Raw genomic sequence first — 25696 nt, forward strand, 5'->3', positions numbered from 1 at the left:
CTGTTCTGTCTGTTTTCTCGGTTCTTTTCATTAGTGTGGTGACCATTTAACAGATTAAACAAACAGAATCCTAGGTTTCTTCACAAAAACAGTGCAGAAGAAGTAACTGTCCTCAGAGTGGTATAGGCCTGTCAGTGGCTCAGGGGCAGAGGTTACTGTGCACTTGGGACACCAGCGATGCAGTGGTGTGACATTTCTGAGGACCGATGGCCAGGAAAAGGAGGCTGCAGGGCAGGGGGGCAAGGGCGGGGGGCGTCTTCAAGTTGGGCTGATTCATGGTCGGTTGAGATGGGGCAAAAGCCGCAGTGACAGTTGGGGCGGGAAGCAGAGGGTCCACAGAGGGTACCAGGTAATAACTCACAGATGTGGGAGCCAGTCTCCCAGGGCAGAACCCGCATCCGAGAGCCCGTTTAAATGTGACGTCACCTCATGGACTTGTTTCCCTGCTGGGGTGAGAGGGACGCAGAGCTCAAGGGTGAGATGGAAAGGAAGGTGTTTCCAGTGGACGGGGCTGGAGGCCAGCCCTGCAGGTGAGGCTCCGTAAAAGGAGCGTCCTGACTGCCCTGAGCTGCGTGTGTGGGTGGCCTCTCCCCAGGGGACACGGGGAGCGTGTGCTGTGGGTGGCATCACGTGTGTTCTCCAACAAGGAAAACACAGCAGTGGGCTGTGTACCCGTCTCTGACTGGACGTGTGTATTTATAAGTATTTCAAACCTGAAACTAACTACAGACAACACGTCATCCCCACACACTGGAGCCCCATCTCAGTGAGGACGTCCTTTGCAAAGCCATTGTCACAGCTAGGACATTAACGGTGGTTCCTTATTGTCTAGTGAGCTCCCGTTTAAATTGCCTCAAGTGTCCCAAACTGTCTTTCATTTCTTAAAACCAGGATCCAAACATCGTACATTGCATGTGTTGTTCCGCCTTAGTTTTTTAAAATCTAAAACAGTTCCCTCATCTTCTTTCTCGGAGCGCTGTGAGAAGGGCCAGTCCAGTCATCTCACAGGGGTCCCTGGGCCCCGGTCGGCCTGCTGAGCCCCGCCCGCCGCCCCCACCCCGCGCAGGGACTGCCGCTCAGTGCGGGAGAGCAGCCTTCCTGGCCTCGCTCTGTATTCACGTGTCCCACGGCTTTTTCCTCTTCCAGCTTCATCTTCTGGGCTCTTTTCAGTTCTCTTCCATGTCCCTTTATTTTTGCTTTTCTTCCTTAGATACTTTTTGTCATTTATAATGACAAAAAGTTTTAAAGTTTGTCTTTCATTTTTTTTCTGATCTTGGGCAGCAGGCATTTTAATCTTCATCTTCATGTTTGTCCAGTTCTGAGCTTTGAATTTCTAATTTGGATTTTTTTCATATCTGTAATTATTTATTCACATTTAATTCGTGTTCATGTGTTGTGTTCAAGAATTTTGCTGGTTTTTGTATTTTGAGTATTTTCATCATAAATTTTGTTTGTTTTTTCTTTAGAGTGACTTTGAATGTTGTTTGCTGGACGGTAATTTGTGTGTGTGTTGAATTACCAGCAATCAAACCAGGTGAGAAGTTTGGGCTAAAGAACACCCTCAGCTACGTTGTGTTTACAAAATGAAGTGTCTTTCAGTAATAAAGCCTTTTATTGGGGGAAGGTCTATCTTCTGATATTTCATAGAGCTTTAAAAAAGTTTTCCTTTGAAATAATTATAGATTCATAAGTAGTTGCAAAGAAACAATAGTACCGAGAGGTCCTGCATAGCCTTCCCCTAGTTTGTCCCAGTGGTAACACATCAGAGGCCTGGCCACTTTTAGCTGCTCTCACTTGTGTACATGTGTGTTCTGTGCAGTTTTATCACGTGCAGACTAGTAACCACGCAGTGGCGATACAGAACTGCCACCATCACCAAGAGCCCAGGTGCTGTCCCTTTAGTCACATCCCCCTCCCCTCCCTTCTCCTGATCCTGGCAACCACTAGTGAGTTCTCATTTCAGGAATGATATGTAAATAGAATTAGGATTCGTGTGATCTTTGGAGACTGGCTTTTTCATCCAGGACAATTCCTTTGCGAGCCATCTAAATTTAGTCCGTCGTTCATTTTTTTATTGTTGATTGTATTTGATTGTGTGGGAATACAGGTCATGTAACACCCTCTGAAGGGGAGGCAGGCCGTGTCCCACCAGGGCTGCTGTGTACATTAGGCGTGGCTCCCAGCGACATAAATGTCCACGTCTGGGATGAACGCTCAGGGCCGGGGTCCGTCACCCAGCCGGTGTGCGATCTGCCTCCCCCGACGGGGGGTTCTGGCCCCGTGCACGTTCTCACTCTCTTCCACTGGACTTCCCAGGAGTCTGAGCCCCAAGTCTCACCCTGGTTCTTTTCATCGCCCCCTCTCTCGGGCCAACTCCTGCTGCCTCCTCCTGGGGTGACCCCCAGGTCCCACCTGCTCTCTGAGACGGTCACACACGGTGCTGTCGTCTCAGCATCACAGGCCGGCTGGGGCGGTACAGCGACCTCTCCTTGTAGAGCTCTGTCCCACTTTGAGGTGACAAATAGTCTGAATGTGCCAAGTGGCTGCTACCTGGAAGGACCTGAGAGCTCCCGTGGAACTCTTTCTTGTTGGCAAAATTTCCCCAACTGAGCGTTTAGTGACAGGCTGTGGACTGGGTAAAAATGACACCTCAGGCTCACTTTCCTTCTCTCTAAATAAGCATCGTTGTGACAGAGACAAAGCAAAAGGCACCGACCTCACGGAGTTGAGGATCACAGAACATGGTCAGGGCCGTTAGCAGCTGACTGTGTTCTCCAGTGTTGGGATCGGGAGAGGAAAGCTGGAATTTGGGAGGTGCCACTTTGGACTTGTGTGTTCTGTGGTTGGAGCCTTATTTGGGCAGCAGTTTTTGCTTTGGTGTGGTGCTCCCTGTAGACTGTTCTGGATTGTGTGCCTGGACGTTACGGTGAGGGTTTGCGTCCTTTGGCAGAGCCATGCAGCTTGTGACAGACGTCCTGCTCTGACCCACTGCCCTGCCCTCGGAGCGTGGGCGTGCTGCCCGGTCCCTGGAAGGAGCCTCAGGAGGCAGAAGGCCTGGCGTTTCAGGTCAGTGGATGAAGTTGTGCGTGTGTGTGTGGGGGGGGTGACAGTGTCAGCACTGCTGCCACGTGCCACCCTGCCTACTTTGGAGGATAAATAAGAAGGCTTAGTTAGGTGGTTCGCCAAAGGCTGCAGGGTGTTTCAGTAACCCTTTCGGCTTTACCTGCCTAGCAGGTACGGGAAACAAAAACCACTCCCAGTCCTTTCCATGGAAGACAGACAACCAGTCTGACAGGTGAAATAGTGTTGCGCCTGTGACCCTTCCCCTGGCTCAGGTCACTGGCAGTGTGAGTGGCTGAGCTTCCCACCCGCCTGTGTCCAGGCAGTGACCCCGCACGGGACAGGAGGTGGCCACATTTCTCAGGCTTGTCCAACGGCCACAGAGTGGATATAAATTGAGAGCAAATCCTGGTGAGTTGCCTCTGGGCTGTGTGTGGCCTCCCCTGGTGACAGTAATTTCTTCCTTGAAGTAAGGAGGGGAACCAGTACCCTGGAAGCGTCTTGGGCGCTGTGGTCAGACCTCCACTGAGTGACAGCACCTTGTCACAGCAGAAAGCATCCAGCAATGGCACCTGCTATGTCTCTAATACATGACTCTTAAGTAAGGTATAACGTGAGCAGCACTTTGGGAGAATGGTCACCTTCTCATGCATAATTTGTCATATACATTAGATTTTTTTCTAATTCTTTAGGCTTGAAAATAAATAACCAGTGTCAGTAATTAAGATTTGGGAAAGGAGTCTACTCAACCAAGTGGATCACTGCCTTTATTGCGTCTTCACTGTGAGTTTTGAATAAAAATGCAGAGCACAATCTAAATTTATAGAAAAATAAAATTTTGGCAAAACAAACTGTTTAGGGAAATTAAATTGTATACTAATATTTTTCATATGTACTTAGCAGTGAAATATATTACAACATTCTAAGATGTCGGTTCCGTGGTTATAAAAAAAATTTAAGTTAATGAAATTTACAGTCCATATTGAAATTATACAAATTTATATTTTTGTAGTAATAAGGAAGCCCAGTTTGCTAAAGTAGCATTAATATCATTCACATTAGATTTTAATTTGTTAAACATCTTTGTAGTTCAGCAAATGCCCTTCATAATGAAAAACAATCAAAAAGTATTAGTTACTAGGACAAAAATAATGATCTATATAAAATCGGGGGGATGACCAAAAAGATTTTTTATATCCTTATTTAATTCAAAGACAGAATTTCATGAATTTTAAAAGACTGGAGATACTCAGACACTAATAGAAAATCATTAGACTCATTTGACTGTTCAAAGCTTATGCGAAATTTCAATCCATCTACTTTTAGGAAACCAGAACTTTGAACACAAACCAAAGCATAAACGTTTCCTAAGTATCAAATTGCATCAATTTATTATGAACTAAATTTAAAGAACATCACATTTAAAAGTACAGGCGTGCCTGATTCTTGTTAATTCCACAAATACTTCGCATCCCGAGGTAACATGTAAACAAGCCTCTCTGCTTCTCCATGAATTCTTTCCCATCTCAGACTAAACTAAAGGGTCTGGAGGTCCCACCTACGTAGTACCCGACCGCCCTTCATGGAAGCCTGGTTTCATTCCTTGCTTCGTATCAGTGATGTCGCAACGAGGGAACATTTTCCGCTATTGGGTTTATTTAAAACAACTCGACAGGTTCCAGCACCCGTCTTCAGAAAAGCCAGCAGCATTTTTCACACAGTCGACATAAGATTTGGCCTGAGCCCTTAAATACGTTCCTGAAGCCATGTGCCTCAGCCCTCAGGGAACGCTCCGGAGGGCAGGGAGCAGCCCCCACTTTTTCCCTGGATTCGGGAGAAACAAAGGAAAGCAAATCCAGATCATTTCTGAATGAACGGCTGTCGTGTTGAATGCACTTGGGGCTCTATAAAACTAGAGCCGCCATCACATATGCTTATAGAGATAGATGCTTATTTTTAATAGTCTCTGGTTTCAAAATTTAAGTCTGATCTTTTTCCTGGTCAGTCATTTCAAGGGAACAATAAATAAAGTAAAAAAGGATGAATTATTTTGCTTGCATATTTCTGTGGAAGAACGGAAAACATTTCTACTTGGAGACGTTCAGAAAATTCACTGTACAGAACGAACAGCTTGTACAACGTATCTGTGCAACTTTTCTTGGCTGGGTTAGTGAAATGCAAGCGCTCCTCCAAGACAAGAAGTCACGTTTATTCTTGTCCAAATCCTTCTGTCTCTTCTATAGCAAAAAGAAGTTTTTCCTTTAGCTGTTCATAACTCTTATATGGTGGTAGATCCAAGCGATTAAAGCTAAACAAAACAAAATCAGACGTTTTCAATAAAACAAACTGCAAAGACTTGTAATACAGTATTTTTAAAGCACATCTGAAAAACGAAATGAAAACTAGTTTTTGACTAGGATACTACTTCATTAACACAGAAATCTTAGAGCAGCCACTCCGACGGAAGCCCTAGTCCTAGGAGCACTTACATGCCCGGAGAACATGGGCCATCACTCGCATCCCTGCTTTGCTAAGGCTCACATCTTGTGTCTCCCTCTTGAACTGACTAATCAGTTAAGCTCCTGTCCTCAATGAATTCAACCTCTGTTCTCGCTCCTGTGCTTGAGCGGGAAATCCTGCTCCCAGGCCGTCTGCTGTCACTTTAGATGAACGGGATCCAGGGGGTGACCCACTCTTGCCAGCACCTCAGCCCGTGCCCCAGTACCTGCCTGTCGGCTCTGCCCTGACAACTCTCCCATTCTCTTTCTCAGTTTTTCCTTTCTTCACTCACCTTACACTTTGAGAAAACTGAAACTAACAGTTGGTAACTATTTTCCCATCACAGAATCGAAAATCTACATAGTTTCCCACCCACTTTCCTTCCTCCCCCTTTCTTAGAGGGGCCTGTCCTTTGGGTAGGAACCTGCCTCAGCTGCGCCTTCCCCGCTGGGCTCACCAGCTTCATCTCGGCCGGGATCTAATGTCTGTGGTCACAGGATCCCTTTTCACACTGAAAACACTGAAAACCCCAAGGAGCTGTTGTTTACGGGGAGTATATTTGTTGATATTTACTATATTAGAAGTTGAAACTCAGAAATTTAAAAATAGTAGTATTTCACAAAATAGTGTAAAGAGAGACACTGGTTTTTTGCAAATCTTTTTAGTTTCTGCCTTAATAGAAGGCATGTGCTTTCCCTCTTCCACTATATTCTGGTGAGAACCTGTCCCCACAGATACGCAGTTAGGAAACAGAGATGCGCTCTCATCATTTTCTCACATAACTGTGGCTGTCCCTTGCCCCCCTACTAGAGTCACAAGGTTACAATGAGTTCTTGTGCTCTACTGATTTCTTTCTCTCTTCCCCACGCATGATTGTGTAACGTGCATTTGTCATTTGGAAATACTGTTCACCAAGTTACAAAGAATTTCCGAATGTGACACATTTAATTATACAATAGGGGGAAAAAATCACTCCTGTCAGTACCACCACCAGTCTCACCAGAAACGTCTTGAAGCGGCCCAGCTCATGGTGGCAATATACCAGTTTTCCAAAATTCTAGCTTTTGCTCAAAACCTCCACTTTTACCATTGCCCACAAATGCTGTCAAGTCATCCCTGAAGTGACAGGTTTGCTTTACACTTCAAGAAAATGTTTCCCAAATATGTGATCTGAATACACAGTTTGCCTGTTAGCCCTTCGTTCAAGTCAAAAGCGTTCTGTAGAAAAAGCAAGCTGATCAGCTTCCAGCTCAGGCAGCATTTGTCCTGCGAGTCCTGAGGACACACACTCCAGCTCAAGATGAAGGCAGGGGATTTCACCACCTCGCCTGCGGAAGAGCCAGCTCTGCCCTGGCTTCTGTGCGTTCAGCAGGGGACACGGCGGGGACGCGGCCACTGCGCGGCCTGTGCTGAGGCAGCAGCGTGTGCGTGACAGTGCCAGGTCGGAGCAGCAGCAGGGCCGTGAGGGCTCAGCAGGCGGCTGTGACCCCAGGACCCGTGCCTGCCGGCCAGTGGCTGTCCCTGACCACCCGCCGCGGCCACGCCTGCACCCGGCTCCTCTCCCGTCCGCCAGCTGTCTGAGCCTCTCCCAAGTCACCTTCTCCTACCGCCTTCCCGGGGGCCCGCCAGCATTCACAGGCTGTCACAGGCCCCACCGTCGCAGGCTGTCTCTGCAAGCTCACTCTAACGTGGGCGCCCTTTGCCCCAGAGGCCCCTCTCGCAGCACCTCTGTTTCCATCAAGGACTCCCTGGAACTTGCAAGCAGCCACTTGCTGACCTGGGCGCCTTCCCCAGGGAGCGCAAACCTCACGGGAGGCGGGGAGCAGGCGGGGCTTCTGTCTCACGTGCAGTGGACACTACGTACGCGCCGCATCGCGTAGGACGCGGGCGCTACCGTGAGCAAGTAGGCGCGGCCCTACAGGGTTCCGGACAGGAGGCTGTGCTGCCAGCCTGTTCTCCCGGCAAATCCTGGCTCTGATGAGTCCGCAGTTACATCGGGTCTTGATTGAAAATCCAAAAGACTGACGTTCCTAGTTAGGAATCTGGAACTTACCATGTATGGCTTCTTGGTAACCAGGTGTCTTTGCCAACTTTTTCAATGCAGAATTTTTGAGGCCCATTACTTCCTAAAGCAGAAAAATAAGACAACATGTATCTGGTCCTTTAAACTGTTTGGTTTTGACAACTAGTTAAATAACAGAACATGTCACACACAGTCCTATGAACTGTACAGAATAAACTAGTGTCACTTGCTTCTGCCTAGAGAAGGTCCTTAGAGCTGGAAAGCTCGTTGCAGCCCCCTCTCCCCTTCAGTCCCCGAGGAGCAGAGAGCAGCCGGGCTGTGACACGCGTGCCGGTCTCACCGCTGTACCTGATACTAAGCACGAACTTGCTTCCCTCTGGGCCCGCCGTCCACGAGCACACGCCTGACCCTGACGTCCCAGCGCACTCACCCATGAGCTCGGCAAAGCCTCCCAGCGGCAGGCGGCAGGTCCCAGTGACAAACTGCAGCAGGCGCATTCGTACTTCATTGTCTGTCTCCTTCACAAACTGGAACGGAATCAAAGTTACTATAAAATAAACGCTCAATTACCTTCAATAGGAAAGTAGTAGACACTTATTCCTACATTTCTTCTAGAAAATTAAGAGTCAACTTGAACAATAAGAGCTTTCACACTGAAATTCGTTCAAAAGCTGTGTGATAAAAAGTTGTCGTGTTGTCATCAGAGGCCGAGGGCCCTGCTGACAACAGACATCGTCTTCTGTCAGGGTCACGACACTGTAGGTCGGGCACCGTTACGCCCACCTCGCAGACAGGAAGTGGGCGCTGAGCAGTCCTCCTTGTCTCAGGTCGCTCGCTGAAAGGGCCCCCCCCCCCCGCTGTCACCTAGCTGTCACCTTGGGAGGGTGCCGACGTATCCCGACGTATCATCAGCATCCCCAGGAGAGAAGGAAACAGGCTTGGAGAGGACAAATCACCCGCCCTGAGTCAGCTGTAAGGAGGCAGAGCTCACACTCAAATCCAGTCTAGTCAGGCTCTAAACCTGTCCCCTGACCTGAGCCAACTACCCTGGTCCCCTTTACGGCACCAAAGCCAAACGCACACTTCCCAGCTGCTACTGGGTAAACACCGTTCTCCCAGCTCCGCTCTTCATAGCTGAAAACCCAAAGCAGGCCCTCTGAACTCTAGTTCACGGTGTGTTTTCAGAGGGTCACACAGCGGATGTGCTGAAATGCTGACGTGAACCGTCTTGAGTGTCTTTGGGGCACTGAGTAGAACTGTGTCTTACAGACGGGACAAAGGACAAGGCCGAATGTGCCAGTCGCCAGCACCTATCCATGCACAGCTGTGCTCACGCACATGCTTGGTCAACACACGAGCAACGACTTCGGGGCCAGTGGTGGCACACACCTCACCGCTTCCCTGAGACGAGCCCCACTCAGAAATCACAACTGTTCGGGCACTTGGGTGTGCAGACACCCACACAGCACGTCGGGACAGAGGACCACAGACCCTGTGCGATGCACTGTGTCAGAGCCGACCGGCCGGATTCCTGCCTGTTTAGTTTATACCAAGTGACCACAGGGCACAGCAGCACTCGGTACAGAACTCAAAGGGTGACAGCAGCTGTGGCACTCACGTCCAGCGGCTCCCGTGCCGTTCACACATGGGCTCACACACATGCTCTGACCTCAGACCACAGGCGCCCTTTCACCAAATGCACGTCACACACTCCGTCCGTCCCCCTTAGCGCTGTACTGAAACATTAGCTAATGTTTTTGTTCATTTGCATTTTTTAAAAGAAGGATTCCAAGGCACAGAGTTACAGAATGGGCATGTTGTAATTTTTACTGGCTCCCTCCTCGTGGGCCTGCAGGTGTCAGGCCTGGCTGTACGCAGTAACACTGCAGGAAGTCCTCGGGCACGTGTAGGTATGCTGAAACATACCTACAGGACAGATTTCTAGGAACATCCACACATCTTTAAAGTATTAGGCAATAATCACATGACACATGTCCTTATGAAAAGATGCAACTTTTGGAAAACCTTTCTGTAGCTACAAATACTTTTCACCCAAAAGTGACAGTTAAACATAAGCCAGGCCAGTCACTAAGTTGCTCAAATGAGTCTCAATTCCTAGATTTCTGTGAATTCGCTCCCAGGCCAGAGATCGTAAATTTCACATAGACACAAAACCAAAAGTCTGTTAAGTACCATGTGCTTCACGTGACTGCGCAGCACGTGGTCGGGGAAGTAGGTCCTTGGACATGACCCTTTAGGTTGTTCTAATTCCCTAGCATATCAGCACCTTCAGAGGAATTAAGCGTCTGCGCTGACTTTCTCAGTAAAACCATACTTGCTCCTTTACTTCTAGAATTACATAGAATTTGTACAATACTTTGATGTTGCTAGAAAAACGCTACACCTAACCACTACCATTAAAAACTATTACTGAGAGAAGAGTCTGTCATCTTTCATTTACGAAGACGCTTATTTAGTCCAAACACGCATCTCTAGACAAGTACTCACGTTATTCATTTTGATGTAGAATGCAGAGACTAAAACCCATGTCCAAAGCTGTCTCAATTTATAAATGAACTCTATTTTAAACCACTGTTTCATTAGAAAACATTTTCTTAGAAAACTTTCTTTAAGAAGATAAAAGCCAATACCTGCCAAAACCAAATGATTTGCTTGCTGTTCCTGGTGTAGTGTCGGTACACGGTATTCCTCTGCCAGTCGGCCAGGTCCACCTCCTGCATGCCACACAGCATGACCTGGGGACGAGCAGAGCCTCCGGTCAGTCAGGGTTCAGCCAGGGGCTGGTCTGCCCAGCATGGTTATGCACGCGCGACGAGGAACGGTCACATTAAGCAAACCCCACAAAATCTGCCCATTTATCCAAAAAAGGATTCTTTGGACTTTACCTGATTGAGAAAATTCTTTATTGTACTCAAACTGAAAACAATACTTAGAGTAACTATTCAAGAAAACCATTAGCTGTGCTAAAAAGAGTGCCTTTACTGTAAATAGATCCTAAGTTAGGTATCCAGATTGTTGATGTTTCAAACTAAACTTCTGGGTTGTTGTTTTTTTTAATCTATGCTATCTTATTTACTTAAAAATATACTCTGTTATTCATTTATCCAGGCTTTTGGATTAAAGTACATACGTGCAAGTTTCAAATAACCCCAGTTGATTATATATGGGCTGAAACTATTTTATGTCTAACAAAAGAAACAGTGTAAGACCTATTTTGATGTACTTCTCTTAAATCAGCTTTGAACTGTAATTTACAGACAGTAAGATGCGGTCAGTCTTCTAGGCACAGTTAGATGAGTGCTGACAGATGCGTACACCTGTGGTACCACAATCGTGCGGAAGTGTCCATTCCGTCCCCTCCGTCAAACCGCGGTCCCATCGGCCCCGGGAGCCCACGGGCTCGGTTTCTGCGCACCACGCAGCCTCCGCTCACTTCCTCCTGCTCGGCCCCCAGCAGCGTTACGTGAGCGCGCTCGGGGCTGTGGGCAGCAGACAGACCCGTGTTGCTGACGAGATCTCATCACGGGAAGTTCCTGGTTTATCCATCACTGGGTGCTGGGCACTGACGGTCCTGCAGATGCTTGGCTGACACATCAAGCTGCGCCGAGCGCTGGGGAGGCTGTGTGCTCAGACGCGTCATTCCATTCGGGTACATAAGGACCCACTAGTGGGGGCGCTGCCGGCCTACGGGTGATGGGAGTCACACCTGAGGACTGCCACGCTGTCCCCAAGTGAGGTTTCACGGGCTTTAGCTTGCATTTCCCACTGGCTGACGCGCGTCTTCACATCTTTACCCGCCATCACTGAGCTGCTTTTGTGGAGAGTCTCTGCCCCTTTAAAGAAAGGTTTGCCTTGTCATCGAGTTACAGATTCTGGATAAAAGACCTTTGTCTCGTCGTCTCCAGTGTGCAGGCTGCCGTTTCATTTCCGTGACGGTATCTTGCAGAGCAGGAGGTTTTAGTTGGGACCAGGTGCAGTCTAACCTCTGGGCGTGTGTTCCCCGTATGGGCATCTTCCTCCACGGGGTGCCCTGTGGACCCAGCATCACCTGTTCAAAACACTTCCCTTTCCCACTGAAAGGCGTGAGCCCCGCTGGTAAAAATCAGGTTGCAGCGCACGTGGGTCCTATGTCTGGACTGCCTAGCGTTCCAGGCCCGTCTGCCCTCCCCCAACCACACTGCCCGAGTCACCACTGCTCCGGACTCACTCCTGACGTCAGGCAGTGCACAGCCTCCAAGTCTGTCCTCTTCCTAAACTGTCTGGCTAATCTAGAGCCTTGTGCTCCCCAGTAATTTCAGAATCTCAGGGGAGATGCTGACTGGGATTGCGCTGAGTATACAGAATAATTGGAGAACTGACATTTTTACAACAGTGGGTCTTCTGATACCTAACATCGTGTATCACTCCATATATGACAGGCACCCTTAAGTTTTCTGAGCAATGTTTTGAGTTTTTAGTATAGAGATCTTATAATGTTTCCCTGAAAATAAGACCTAATGCGTCTTTTGGAGCAAAAAGTAATATAAGACCCGGTATTATATTATAAAGACCCGGTCTTATATTATATTAGAATAAGACTGGATCTTATATTAATTTTTGCTCCAAAACATGCATTAGAGCTGATGGTCCAGCTTGATCTTATTTTCGGGGAAATATGGTACATGTCTTTAGTTAAGTTTGTTCATTTTTTGATGCTTTAAATTTCAATTTCCAAATGTCTGTTGCTAATATAGAGAAGATACAAACTGATTTTTTCATTTCTGATCTTGTGCCTCGTTGTCTTGTTAAATTCACTATGACTTCTAATAGTTTTTTGGTAGGTTCCTTGGCATTTCCTAAGTTGACAATCACCATTGTGAATAAAGACAGTTTTACATCTTCCCAATCTTTGTGCTTTTTCTTTCCGCTTTTGCCTTACTTTGTGGGGGGGCGTCTCGTTCAGAGTAGAGTGGACATCTCTGCCTCGTCCCGTCTGTGAGAAATACTCAGGTGTCAGTTAGGATGACATTAGGGTTCACCTTTTTCGTTGATGCCCTTTATGAAACTGAGAAAGGTGCCGTCTACTCTTGCTATGGTGAGTGTTTATAAAGAATAACTGTTGTACCTTAAAGTTTAAACAGGTTTTTAACCCGTAAAAAGGGGCACGATTATGAACAAGCATTATTTTAGATAACGGTTTAAATACCCATTACTGGGATGTTATTCATGGTTAAGAGACACATGAATGGGAGTAAAAGAATAGACTAGAAGTAAAAACCAAAGCAAAGCAAAACCAAATAAGGACGGATATTTTCTCACAGCTCTGTGCTATGAACTGAGGGCAAATCAGTAACCATTCAGGACATTAGTCTCCGTAAGTGCAAATTATCGAATAGCCAAACTATGTCACAGGGAAATAAGCCAGCCACTGTGAGACCAAGGATGTCTGATTTCACTTAGACATGGAAACAGGAAGCCGATGGTGGGTGCCAGGGACTGCCGAGGGGGGAGGGGTGCTCTTTAATGGGTGTAGAGTGTCAGTTTTGTTAGACGAGAAAGTTCTGGAATTGGCTGCATAATGTGCACATACTTAACATTACTGATCTCACACTTAAAAATGGTTAAAATTGTAAATTTTCTTTTATGTGTATTTTATTACAACCCCCCGGACCCCCCCCCCCCAGAAAAAGAATTCCTGATATACTTTTAAGAAGTCTAAACACAGTTAAGACCACAAGGAACTCATGACTTTAAAATCTGATCACGGGCGGGAGAGCTCGGACCGTCCCCAAGTCCAGGATTCACCCCAAACGGCCTGAAGGGCAGCCCGCCTCCCAGTACCCACAGCGCACGGCGCACAGCCTGACCTCCAGCTCCTTCTCGTCGAAGTACTGCAGCCACTGGAGGGGCACGACTTCGTTGAAGCCGTCGAGGAAAGCTTTGGTCTGCTCCTGAACGCCTCGGGAGAAGCGCCACTCCGTCATCAAACTGAAAAGAAAGCCGGTGTGAAATAGGTTAGGTGAGTGGGGGCGAGGTAAGCGGCTCAGACACACCGCGCGCTTCTCAAAGACCCTCTCCTCTCCAATAAGGGCGCCGCAGACTCGCACACGTGGAACTTTCCAGCGCCTGCGAGGAGGTCAGCGGCAGCGCATGCACAGGTGTAAGAAGGGAGGCCTGTCAGCGGCCAGGTCCCAGCACCACTGGTTCCTATCGGACACGTCACTCCAGGCGCTGCCGCCACAGCAAGGGGCTCAGCAGCCCTGCACACGGGGAAGCCCCCTGCGGGCCAGGAACGGAGCGGGTCATGGTCCCCGTCTGAGGACTGGGTCTCTGCAGGCTGACTTGCTGGGGAACCTGGAGGTTTCCTAACCACAAGTGAGGAAGGCATTTACGGTGGAAACAAACGTCCGAGGGGACGCACAGACCAGCGGTGGAGCAGGGCACTAATGAAGGGAGAGGAAGAAAACCTCAGTGGCAGCAGCTGCGAAGGAGAAAGGAACGCCGACCTGCCCGCCCTCCGTTCCAGCCGCCCGTTCCTGAGGCAAACCTGTCCCGCAGCCTCCAATCCCCCGTCAACTCTGCGCCCCCTGCCTCAGTGCCCTCCTCACTGGCTCCAGCTACCTGTCAGCCCTGCACCCAAAGTTTAAAGCACTGTAGTCTGGCTTCCCACGTCTTCACCAGCCTGGCCCCAGCATGAAAAAAGTTCCCTCACAGTGTCACCCACGAACTGGAACTGCCCGGCCCCAGCCCTCCTTTCCGGGCCTGAGCCCCGAGCGTCCCACGACGAGCAGCCCAGCCACAGCGCCCGGCCCCAGCAGCACCCCTGACCGGCCTGGCGCTGGCTGCTCCTCGGTCCCCTCACTGGGGTCATTGTCCCACAACTGCTGGTGTCACTGACAACTCTGCCTTCTTTTCTAGCCAGTCTCTATCTAAAGATGATTTCACAATTACCAGCTTCAACCACCACAGAACAGCTACTCGTTCTGAAATTCCCAAATCCTGCTTTCCTCTGCAGTTAAGGCATTTGTAACTCATCTCTCCTTGGATAGCCTAACACATCCAACTGTCGGCCGATCTGTGACCTCAGCCAACAAATACTTCATGTACGTGTCTCCCCACCATATTAAGTAAGGACCGAACCTGAACCCTTCTCGTCCTGTAACATCCTCGGACCCCATCCTCGTCATCCCATCTGCTTGGTTTTCACGAGTCTTCTGTTACAGCAGAAACCCAGGCTTTTTACACATCACGTAGGCTCTTTAGACTAAGGCACGGTCTCCACGCGAGGCTCCTACGTAGCTACTGCTTCTCACCACCGCCTACATTCCCACAGCCAAGTAGCTGCAGGGCCCAGGATAAAACCATCCCTGCATTCTCCTGGGTCCTCTCCTCCCGCTGGACCCGCCTCCTAAAAGACTGTACCGGGCCCTACTGTGTGCACAACTGAGTAGCACAACTAAAAAACAAGTGTCATCACAGGATTTTAAAGAACAAGATTAAAAACAAGGTTAAAGTCTGTTAGTGTATCAGAGACTGAAACAAAATCCTCCCTAAATTGATACTTCAGGATCAGATACCATCTCCCAGTAGTCTACGCGGGGAAGATGCGCTCCCGTTAGCGCAAAGGGGGACAGAGGACTGCCGGCTGTGGCCTCTGGGAGACCTACCCGCACACACAAAGCTGCCTTGTTCGCAGTGGCCCGAGCTGGACAGAACTGGAATGACACAGATCGGACACACCGCCACTGAGCAAGCGCTGAGGGACGAGCCAGCCCCCCGAGGCCCTGGTGAGAGCATGCTGACAGTGCATCACAGGGTCCCACTGGACAGAATTACAAAGACAGACAGACAATCCGAAAGGAAGAGACAAGATGACACTGAGAACCCAAGTCTAAAAGGAGGGGTGAAAAGGAAGGACCAATAGTAAACAGGTCCGGGAGAGGCAACAGGTAGAAAACGTGAGCCACCTGATTGTGACACATTAGATTACACACAGGTGACATAGGTCAGGAGTGGGCAAATGGCCTGTTTTCTGTATGGCGTGTGAGCTAAAACTACGCTTTAGTTTTCAAAAAGTGGTTGAAAATAATAAGACTATTCCACAATTTGAAAATCAACGAAATCCAAGTTCAGTGGCCAGTGAGTGGTTCTGCGGGAACAGCCAACCTGCCCTCACATCCGGCTGTGCTGTTGTGTGCTGAGCGCGGAGACCAGGTCATAGACCGTACGTGGCTCAGCTAAACTATGTGTCGTCTGCTGCTTTCCTGGAGTCTGGATTTACCTGGCTGGCAAATGGAAATTATTCCTGAAGTTCAGACGTTAGTGTAACAAAGAACTGACGCCATGGCAGCAGCTGAGTAAAGGGACAAACGTCCACGTTCAGCAGGAGATTCAGAGAAGCATCGTGAAAGGAGAAGTGAAGCCAATCGGGAGGGCGTGGGCGCGTGGGTTTGGGAGGGGCTGTGGGGGGCCTGCCCGTGCCGAGGGCCGCGCTCTGCTCCTGTGCTGTCTGGTGCACAGAGGACGCACTGGCACCGCTGAGAAGACACACGTGGCACAGCAAGAGGACGAGTGCTGTGGGGCCTGTTCACAGACGGGGGCACGCTGAGGGGACGGGGGCTAGAAAGCGTGGGGGACAGGGACAGCAGGCGCACGTCACCCACCCGATGTACTCGTCCTTGTTCTCCTCCGTCACCAGGATGTTGGCGCCTCCCAGCTTCAGGTCGTGCGAAGTCACTTTTCCCAAAATCTCCATGTCAACGGAAAAGTACATTTCCAAGCCGCACTCTTCAATGTTGTTGTCTCTGCGCGACAGAAACATGTGTACACACCCATTAACCAGCTGCACGAGCTGCTTCCAGAAAACGCCTCCCTGGAGCGAGCACAGGCCTGCCAACCTTATCCAGATGAGCGAGTTATAAAACTCGGTGTCGATGGACTCCAGGTCCTTGATGGTCAGCTTCTTACTCAGCATCCGCTTGTAGAACGGCAGCGAGAAGCCGGTGTCAATGAACTTCCCGTGGAAAAGCGCCTGCCAAGGAAAGACAAGTTGTACTTAGCTTCAGAATCACATTCCTACTGAGAGCACAGGAAGCAGGGAAATCGTCAGGCTTGAGGGCACAAACGAGCACGTCAGTAACCAGCGTGAATCATGACACTACAACGTAAGTGCTGAGGATGAAAAGCAAGTTAAACAAACCAGCGAACTGAGGTCAGACACTCAGCGGCACGGGCCGGTCCCTAAGTAAGAGGATGACAAAGCAGCTTTCCTAACCCCACCCTCAGACTGTCAGTTAAGCTCACCCAGCGCTGGGCTGCTTCCTTACCCCCCAGTTGCCCAGGAGATTCCCGGGCTGACGGGCACATTGTGCCTTTGCTATGGCAACAGCCAACGCACGGCCCCTCAGTTGCCCAACCCTCAGCCCCATGGCCTATCCACCCAGATATCTGGTCCCCCCCGCCCCGCTACATGTCCCGAAACTCCCCCAAACACCTCTGCTGTGCCCCGTGACTGAGGCACAGAACCCATCCATGGCGAAGCCCCAGGCCCTCAACTGTTCCTTTAAAGATCCTTTAGCGCCCTTACCAAAAACCTGCCATTTCTCTAGGGACTCGGCTTCCCCTGCAGTGCTCTCCAAGTGGTGCTGTTTCTGTGCCCCGTCACCAGGTCTGGGGGGGGGGGGGTTGCTCCTCACTACCGACCGCCCGCCAGCCCTGCAGCTCGCTGGAGACGACCCACGGCATCCTGTCCTCACTGCGTCACTCACCCTTTACACCCCGGGGCTCCTCGCCCACCCAGTGTCACGTGCTACATGAGTCCGGCCGGAGATGCCCACGCCCACGCACGGGGCTGCCTAGGCCGCGTCTCCGTGTTTCTCGGCACCACCGCAGGGGCTCTTATTAGTGGGACTGCACTTCCGTCCTGCTGTCAGTGTCCAAGCCACCTGGCGCGCAGCGCCCCCTTCTGGACACCGGCCACTTCCGCCCGCGGCGTCACCCGCCACCTCTAGCCCCGCCCTCCTTTCTCCCTCCTCCGGGCACAGCCCGCTGCCCGTTGTCAGGTGACCCTGATACCTTCAGACCCTGCGTCTGGCAAAATCCCAAGCCCAGCGTCTACACCCTGCCTGCGTCTGGGTGGGAGAACGTGCTCGAATGTGCACACATCCACGCTGGCTGGTCCATGACCAGCAGCCTCCAGGGGCTTGGAGCTGCCTGTCCCCGTCACCCAGGAAACCAGCCATCACCGAGGACTTCTGTGTCCCCATGTGCTCATAACTAGCATGGGGGTCCGCAGGCCCGATGGCACACCAGCTTCCTGCTTCCTGTGCCCACACAGCGCTGTCCCGTCCCCGACTTCCTGTGCCCACACAGCGCTGTCCCACCGTCCCCGACTTCCTGTGCCCACATGGCGCTGTCCCCGTCCCCGACTTCCTGTGCCCCACACGGAGCTGTCCCACCGTCCCACTACACAGACCGTCACAGTCCCCTCCCACTCTCTGCTCCGTCACTGCCCACTTTCTCAGGACCCACACAGCTCTCATGATGTCACGGCCCTCGGTCATTCCTCTACCACTCCTGAATGCCTGTCACCTGGTCACACCCGATGTCCCTGCTCAGCCTCTCAGCCTGGGGCACAGTTATCAGTCCTTCCTTCTTCCTTCGTCCTCTGGGAAGCATTCTTAGCAGACTGTCTGCCTCCCTGTCCCCAGCCCTTCTGCTGGTTCCCTGTCGCCTCCCCGCCGTACGAGTGTCTGTGCACACTGCTCCTGGAGCGAGCACACAGCCTTACCGCTACCCCCTCATCGCCAGGCTCATCCACTTCCCACTGTGGGGACCACAGGCAGCTGAAACTTCACAAACCCTACCCAGAGGCTGGATTCCCCCAGACCCCAAATCTGCTCTTGCCCCAACCCTGCCACCTTAGGAAATGGCAACTGCAATCAGCCGCACAGGCCTGCACTCGGCACCACACTCTCCCCTCAGCTGGCATCCAAACCATCAGGAGACACTGTGGACTCTCACGGCAGAGCACCCAGACTCCTGTCACCTGGACCAGGGCACCCCGAGTCCCCTGCCTGTGCCCAGACCGCGGCACATGGCCTTCCACTGTCCCAATGAGTCTCTTCATGCAGCAATGAAAGCGCAATCAAATCCCAGTCAGGTCGTGTCACTCAGATCCTGTCCCCGCCCTGCTCTCCCCTCCCCTTCCTTCCGTGAGCTGCCTAAGGCCCCCTCCTAGCCCGTCCCGTCCACGCTCCTACACGGCGCCAGTCAGGACGCTTTCCGTCCGGGATGTCCTCCCACCTGGGACACTGTCCCCTCTGCCTCACTGTCCCCTCTGCCTGGGACGTTGTTCTACAAGATCCCTGCGTGATTAGGAACAGACACCACCAAGCCCCTCTCTAGAAAACGTCTGAAATGAGCAAAGTGGAAGTGAATGGCACGGAAAGTCGGGGCTCACCATAGCAATAAAGCGACCGATGAAGCAGAAGTAGGAGAGGTGGTCGGGGTTGATGGTGGACGCGGGGTTTATCTGCAGACAGTAGTTGTTCTTGCCAGCGTACTCGAACAGGCAGTACATGGGGTTCAACACTTCGTGTGAGAGCAAGAAAAACCACTCTCTACAAGAAAATAAGTCAAGGTTACTTTTTAGCATCCACATATACATGAATTTAAGAACAGACCATAACTACGCAAGGTGACCTGCCAGGTAGTCCCTGCGTGGCCAGCATGAGCCGGAGTCCCCACACCTAACACGCCCGCCTGTCTGGGGACGTCCGCTGTGTGGTGCCTACGTCCAAGGCAGCCTGGAGAGCCCACGTTCTTTCAAGTTCGGCTCAGCGCCATCCCACCTCCACAACTCTGACTGCCAGCGTTTCATCTGTGTCACTAACAGCCTCACACGCAGCGTCTGCAGATGACCTGCCCGCCCACCAGAAAGAAGCGCCTCAAAGCCAAAGCCCCGTCTTCGCACCCGTCACTCTCGCAGGCATTGCAGGGCGGACACGCAGTAGGAGCTGGTGGCACTGAGATACACACCACTGCTGCTGTGAAGCTGTCATTCTACTGCCAACGCATTAAAAGTGGAACTGAAGTTAAAAAGGTGCGATCTTTAAATGCTATAAACATTCTGTAACTTACTACCACCTGTTTGTCTCATTTGTAGAAGTCAATGCACGAAATCTAACTAGAGAAAGGACAAATAACTTATATTACAAAATAAGCTCGATTTGCAAGACTCTTAAACCCAACTTCTCCTGAAGCAGGACGGCAAACTCAGGCCGCGGCGGCCAGTGGAGGCTCCCCTCTCATGACGGGCCTCGCGCTCTCCTCACCACAGCCCCAGTCCTCTGCGTCTCCCATAAACATCAGCTTTAATGGGAAATGCCTTCTGGGCACAGCCCCAGTACTTACAGGACAGGCTGCTGGCGGGGGACTGCAGAGCCTCCACTCCCTCTCATTCGGCCAGTGGAGGCCACGTGAGAAGACGGGAATGTGGATCTCATGTTTTTCAAAAGAAGCCAGAAACCTCAATTCTTAGGCATAATCTACTAATTTTCTTTAATGTTGTTAAGTAATTAAAAAAAATTTGAAATCAAAATGAGGGCCACCACTATACAGACTAGATCTGGCCTGTTTACAAATGTTTTTCTAAAGATTTTAAAACACAATCTGGGAAATGCCTGAAGGGCAGACAAGGGAGCACCCAAACAAAATCTCCTAAGAAATAAGTACCTATTCCTAACCCTAAATCCAGTCCTGGGGGACGAGGGGAAGTGAGAACTGTGTTCAGACACACAAAACTAGAAATAAAATTTCCAGTTGCTGCCGGTCAGTGTCAGCAAGCAGAAGCCTAGAGAAAACTAAGTCCATCCACAGAAGAACGACTGCCATGTGGCGTCTAACCTGTACCCTGACACAGCAGGACACCCCAACTCGCAAGAGGCGGACAGCACCCTTTTCTCAACGAACCAGAGACAGTGGCTGAAAGACCTGGGACAGCAGAAGAGCTAGCAGAGGACAGAGAAGAGAGTGCAGAACACAGGAAAACCACTAACGAAGAAAAATCACATTAGGAGCAGCAAAAGGCAAACAGTGACATGAGGACAGCTGTGAGAAAAACCAACACAAATGGAAAAGCACAGAGGTGAAGATCAGAAAAAAGATGAGACGTGTAAGGCTGACAAAGGAGATTCCACGTACCCATGACTGACGTTCCTGAAGAAAAATGGAACAAAGGGAACAGAAAAAACATTCAGACACAACAGAAGAAAATTTCCCCTCAATTATGGAAGATCTTACTGTGCTCCTAGAATACGTGTAAGACAAGCAACAATGAACTTAGTGAGTGTCAAGGAAAAGGGCCGCGTGGGTGCCCAGAGGAAAACGCTGCCCACGCGGCCGGGCTGCACTGCCCAGCGCTGTCGCTGCCAGAGGACAGGCAACCACGTCCACAGGGCGACTGCGCAGAAACTAACATCCGGTCAAGTTGCTGCTTATGTGCAAAAGCAATGGGAAACATTCTTAAACATGCAAACCTGCAGGAATATTTCACCCTTGTGAGTTCCTGAATAAACCCAAACCAGTACACAAATCAAAGAATTTGGAGTAAGAAACTTATGGTACGGAGGAACTGACTATATGCATTAAAACCGTCAAAGCATAAAAGTAAACCAAAACCACTGAGGAGAATAAGGGTTCAGACAAGAATGGGAATGTTGCAAAGTCAGACACTGTAAAAACAACACCGTTATTTCATTTCTAAGATGTACCATTCTTTGTAAAGTCTGCAAATTTCTGAAATTGAGATAAATCACAATAGATGTCATATAAACAGTTATTGTGATAGGTAGTGCTTCTTTTCTGAACAATGTTTCCGATGAGAAAACATGCCGATACACCCAAAACTCTGACTGTCCCACATACACTTTCCCACCAATTGTGCTGATCCCACATCTTTTTGCCAGTTGTACTAAAATTGTGATTTTGTAATTCTGTACACCTGTGAAATACAAGTTCAAAAAGAGTTGTTTCTATGAAAAGCAAGTTTAACTCTTTGGAAAAATTTAATGAAAGTATTTTGCTAAAAAGCAAATTATTGTCAAATTAGGTTTCGGCAAATTGAGGGGGAAAAAACATTAAAAGATTTCCCACTCATATCTTCACAAGTGTCTACTGTGAACAATACATTTAGTGAATGTAGAAAACTTTATATTCAAAAGAACTCAAACTAGATTAAAACCCAAACATAAAACCGACATACACTTGTTATAATAGCAAAATAAGAAATAACTTTATACATGCTGACCCATTAATTACAATATCTACATGTAATGGAATACTGTGCAGCCATTAAATAAAAAGTTTTAGCTCTATACACGATATGGAAAGATGCCCATGATATATAAAATAACAAAATCCAGTTGCTATTTGGGCACACTATACAACCAATTCTCCTTAAAACATAGCAAACACGTACTATGTATGTCACACTTACATACAAATTTAAGAATGTGCAGAGGAAATTTACAGGTTAAATAAAGAGTAACAAGAATGGTCACCTCTAGAATGGTGTGACCATTTTTGTTTTCAAATCAACCCTGGATTGCTACTAGCAAATACATCTTTTCAAGAACACAGCACTGCGACAGCGGAGACGCTACCTCACAGCAGACAGAGCAGACGTGCTCTGCGCTTTACCTCGCTAAGCCGCCGTAGTCGAGTCCTTCTTCTCCTCTGAATATTACGTACAATCTCCTCCTCAAGTCATAGGGTTTCAACGCCATAATCTAATTAAAAACAAAAACACAGATATTTAAACACTCATATACAACGCAAGTTTCTTCCAAAAACAATTCAAGTTAAATGTCATGTATTTTCAAAATGAGACATTTTCTCATCTCATGTGACAATGCCCTTCATGACTCTAGAGACCCATGGATTTATTCCACAAATGGCCAGGACGCTCTTACGTAAAAGCTTTCTCAGAATGTCACGTCCTCTCTCCCCCTCGTCTCGCACTAAAAGGTGGTCCCACCTGGGTTCAGTGGCAGGAGAGGAAGAGGCGGCACAGAACACTCAAGGTGAGGGAAGATTCCCTCCCGTGTCACTCCCCCAGTTTTACAAAATCCCGTGAGAGGTGACGTGTCCCCTTTCTGCCAGCAGCACTTAGTGAGAGGCACAGGGTTTTGCTGTGGGCCCTGTTTACGCCACACACTGCGTTTCTAAGCAGGAGAGGAACCCCACTCCAGCAAGGAGTCATTTCTGAGACGTGAATTTAGACGGCACACGGCACATCGGAAGGCAACACCTGGGTCCCTGTCTCCACAACCCTGATGGCTTCATGCGGTTACCAGTAAACCAGGTTTCAGTTTGGGGTAAAAATGAATTCCTTCCGCCCACGTGTGTCAGAACCCGAGCCGAGACCAGCACGTGTGGGCCTCCACCGCTCAGGCAGGCGCGTGGGACAGATGTGGCTCTCCCTCAACAGAGTGCGGAGCAAAGTCAAGTCCACCATGAATTTAGATGTTTGCTCCCTAAAATAATACTTAGGCAGTGCTGGACCACGCTGACCCATCTGACACTTCCTTTGCTACGAATTTGGTCACTCAAACCAAGAAAAGCCTTGACAGTAGCTGTGTGACGTCTTGCCCAAAGGCGGATGGTTGGTGGTGTCGAGCAGGCCATACAGGGGAGCGCCCCCACAGTCCCGGGCCCCCACTGTCATGCTCCCAGGATGGAGAGGACTTCCCCGAGGAATCCCCCACTCCCTCACCAAGAAGGCCCGGCAGTCTCGGCTGTGCAGGTGGCGCAGGCCCAGGGGCACATCACTCACTGCTCCCAGGGAGTGGTGGCTGCGTGCAGTGCGCCCCCGGGAGCTTAGTCTCCAGCCAGGGACACAGACAAGGGACACCAGGTGGCCGCCAGTTTACGAGAAAGAAGACAGTACCAAAGAGGCTGCAGGGGCCGTGAGGGAGGCCAGAGAAACCGCCGTGTCACCGGCTACTCCGACGGCGTCGCTCTGATGGTGACACTTAACCAGGGACCACCAGGGTTATTCGAGAACACGTAAATGGGTAGCGTGCATACCAATTTAATTTCAACTTGGTGGTATTATCAAGACGTTTGTTCTAGTTGGTAGTTTTGGCAAAGTGAGTGTCAGAATGTGTCAGTTTGTTACAGAAGCTGCTGAAGCTTTATTTCAACAGTCTGGCTCGCAGTAGAATGACTGTGTCTCAGCCTCAGCACGTCTGCCCATGAGGTGGAGACATGACAGGAGCCACCTCAAAGAGGCTGCTGTGGGGGGAGTCAGATGAAACGAGGACGGGGGTGCCCAGGGCCAGCAGAGGGCACTCACCGTGCGTGACGGGTTCCTTACGACCACTATTACAAAGGGCACTCAGGAAGCGGGTCTGGTTATAGCTGCCTCCTGAGTGGCTGGGATTTCTACAGCCCTCACTCCCGCTAAGTGACACAGTCGAGCTGTGTTAAGCTGATAAAACCCACTCACCTGCTGGAAGGAGTCTTCAAACAGTGTCTGCCGGGACGCATTGATTTTCACATGACTGGGCAGCGCGTTGGACTAGAGACAAAAGTAACGTGGAAACATCACGTCAGCTGTAGTCGACTGACTGTGTAAAGACAAGGCCAAATGGCTATGAAAGGAAGACTTATTTACCACTTAGTACCTGGCACAAGTAACGGAAGTGAGCAAGTTTCCATCTGAAGCTGCGCTCGTAAGCAATTTGTGGACCACCTTTAGTTCTACAGAAAAACAGAACAAACCATGTGTTAGTTAACGGTCAAGTTGGATATTTACTCCTCGGCATGGCACTGGAGTGTCCCCGCGTGCGACTGACGGCCACAGGACAGTCACGTGCGGGGAGGGGAGTGACGGTGTATGTGCTGGGCTGAGAAGCGCGAGCAGTGAGCACACGACACCACAGGAGACGCTGCTATGGACAGGGCTTCTGTAAAGAGACGAGAAATATGCAAGTCCAGTACTGACCGTGTCAAAGAAAACCTTTGACAATCCTGAAGCCTAGGGAGGATGGAGGCTCCAGACAGAAGAGACAGGGAAGGGAGTCTACCCCATCTTGAACCTAAGCTAAAACAAACAATGGTCCTGGGGACAGTAAGCAAAGCAAAATCGAATCCCTAGGCACAAGTGGCGGCCGGGTCACACAACCCAGCTGGTCAGCAAGAGGCTGAGTGGGCGGCACGTGGGCAGGTGCCCGTGGGCACGGTCCAGGTCTCCTGCCCACAGACCAAGCGCCTGAGAGACTTTCAGTCTCAGGGCCCCTTGTGAATGGAGGGGAAACGCTGTCGTGTTGTCAGGGTGAAGTTAATTCATTCAGCAAATGCTCTGGCAATGCATGGCATGTCCCTCGCACGCTCCTAGGCAGGGAGAACGTTATCTGTTAGGACAACAGATGAAAGGACTGTTTCTGTGGAGCTCAGTACTAGTGAATGAGACACACATGCAGTGTGTTTCTAGGGGTGACGGCTCACCACTCCTGCTCCTCAGAAAGGAAAGGCACAGGCTGTACGGAAGGACAGGAGGGGTGCATGCGTGAGGGCAGCAGAGTGGGGGTCGCAGACAGCAAACGCCTGAACAAAGCAGGCGGGTGAGCCATACAGGGGCTGGGGGCGAGCGCACAGAGCAGAGGGAGGCGGAGCCCCGTTGTCACAGGGCAGCCTGGGGCCAGGGAATGACGGGAGAGAACACAGATGAGGCTGAAGAGGCAACAGGGCCGGCTGTTGTCAGCGTGTAGGCCACTGGAAGGACTTTGCTTTTGACTCTGATTGAGATGGTCAGCACCGACCGCTTTGGTGCAAAGGAGTGAGTTGTCACTTAAGTGTTTTAAAAGGTCCGTCTCGCTGCTGTATGGAGAATGTCCTTATGTGAGGAGTGGGCAGAAAGCTTCTGCACTTAGTCACACTCCCTAGGCTATTTCTGCACTTAGAAAAGGGAAACTAATAATATGCTCCTCCAGGAGCTGCAGGAAGATACACTGAGCCTTCGCACACTGGAGTCAGGATGTAAGTGCTGGCGATGGTAATGGTTAAGGAGTGAGGGGCCAGGTCTACTCCGTAACAAGGTAGAGCAAAGAG

At 50.0% G+C, this 25696-nt stretch overlaps 1 protein-coding gene across 10 annotated transcripts in view; it reads right to left on the reverse strand.

The window, feature by feature from the left end:
- Positions 1–3810: 3810 nt before the first annotated feature.
- WWP1 (WW domain containing E3 ubiquitin protein ligase 1) overlaps positions 3811–25696 on the reverse strand; it is a 77814-nt gene continuing 55928 nt past the window's right edge. For 9 of the 10 annotated variants that reach the window (XM_074319039.2, XM_074319038.2, XM_074319040.2 and 6 more), the window contains 11 exons: positions 24271–24346; positions 24093–24164; positions 22283–22371; positions 19044–19203; positions 16480–16613; positions 16246–16386; positions 13450–13570; positions 10234–10338; positions 8013–8109; positions 7613–7685; positions 3811–5368 (listed from right to left, as the gene is read on the reverse strand). In XM_074319039.2, coding sequence (XP_074175140.2) covers positions 5269–5368; positions 7613–7685; positions 8013–8109; positions 10234–10338; positions 13450–13570; positions 16246–16386; positions 16480–16613; positions 19044–19203; positions 22283–22371; positions 24093–24164; positions 24271–24346 — 1168 coding nt within the window. In that variant the 3' untranslated portion in view covers positions 3811–5268. Of the gene's footprint in view, positions 5369–7612; positions 7686–8012; positions 8130–10233; positions 10339–13449; positions 13571–16245; positions 16387–16479; positions 16614–19043; positions 19204–22282; positions 22372–24092; positions 24165–24270; positions 24347–25696 lie in introns of those variants that run through there. The other variant, XM_074319042.2, reaches the window with a different exon arrangement.

This window comes from Rhinolophus sinicus, chromosome 7, assembly GCF_057876585.1.
Source record: "Rhinolophus sinicus isolate RSI-liver-muscle chromosome 7, RSI-T2T, whole genome shotgun sequence".
In the NCBI taxonomy this organism is placed as follows: Eukaryota; Metazoa; Chordata; class Mammalia; order Chiroptera; family Rhinolophidae; genus Rhinolophus; species Rhinolophus sinicus.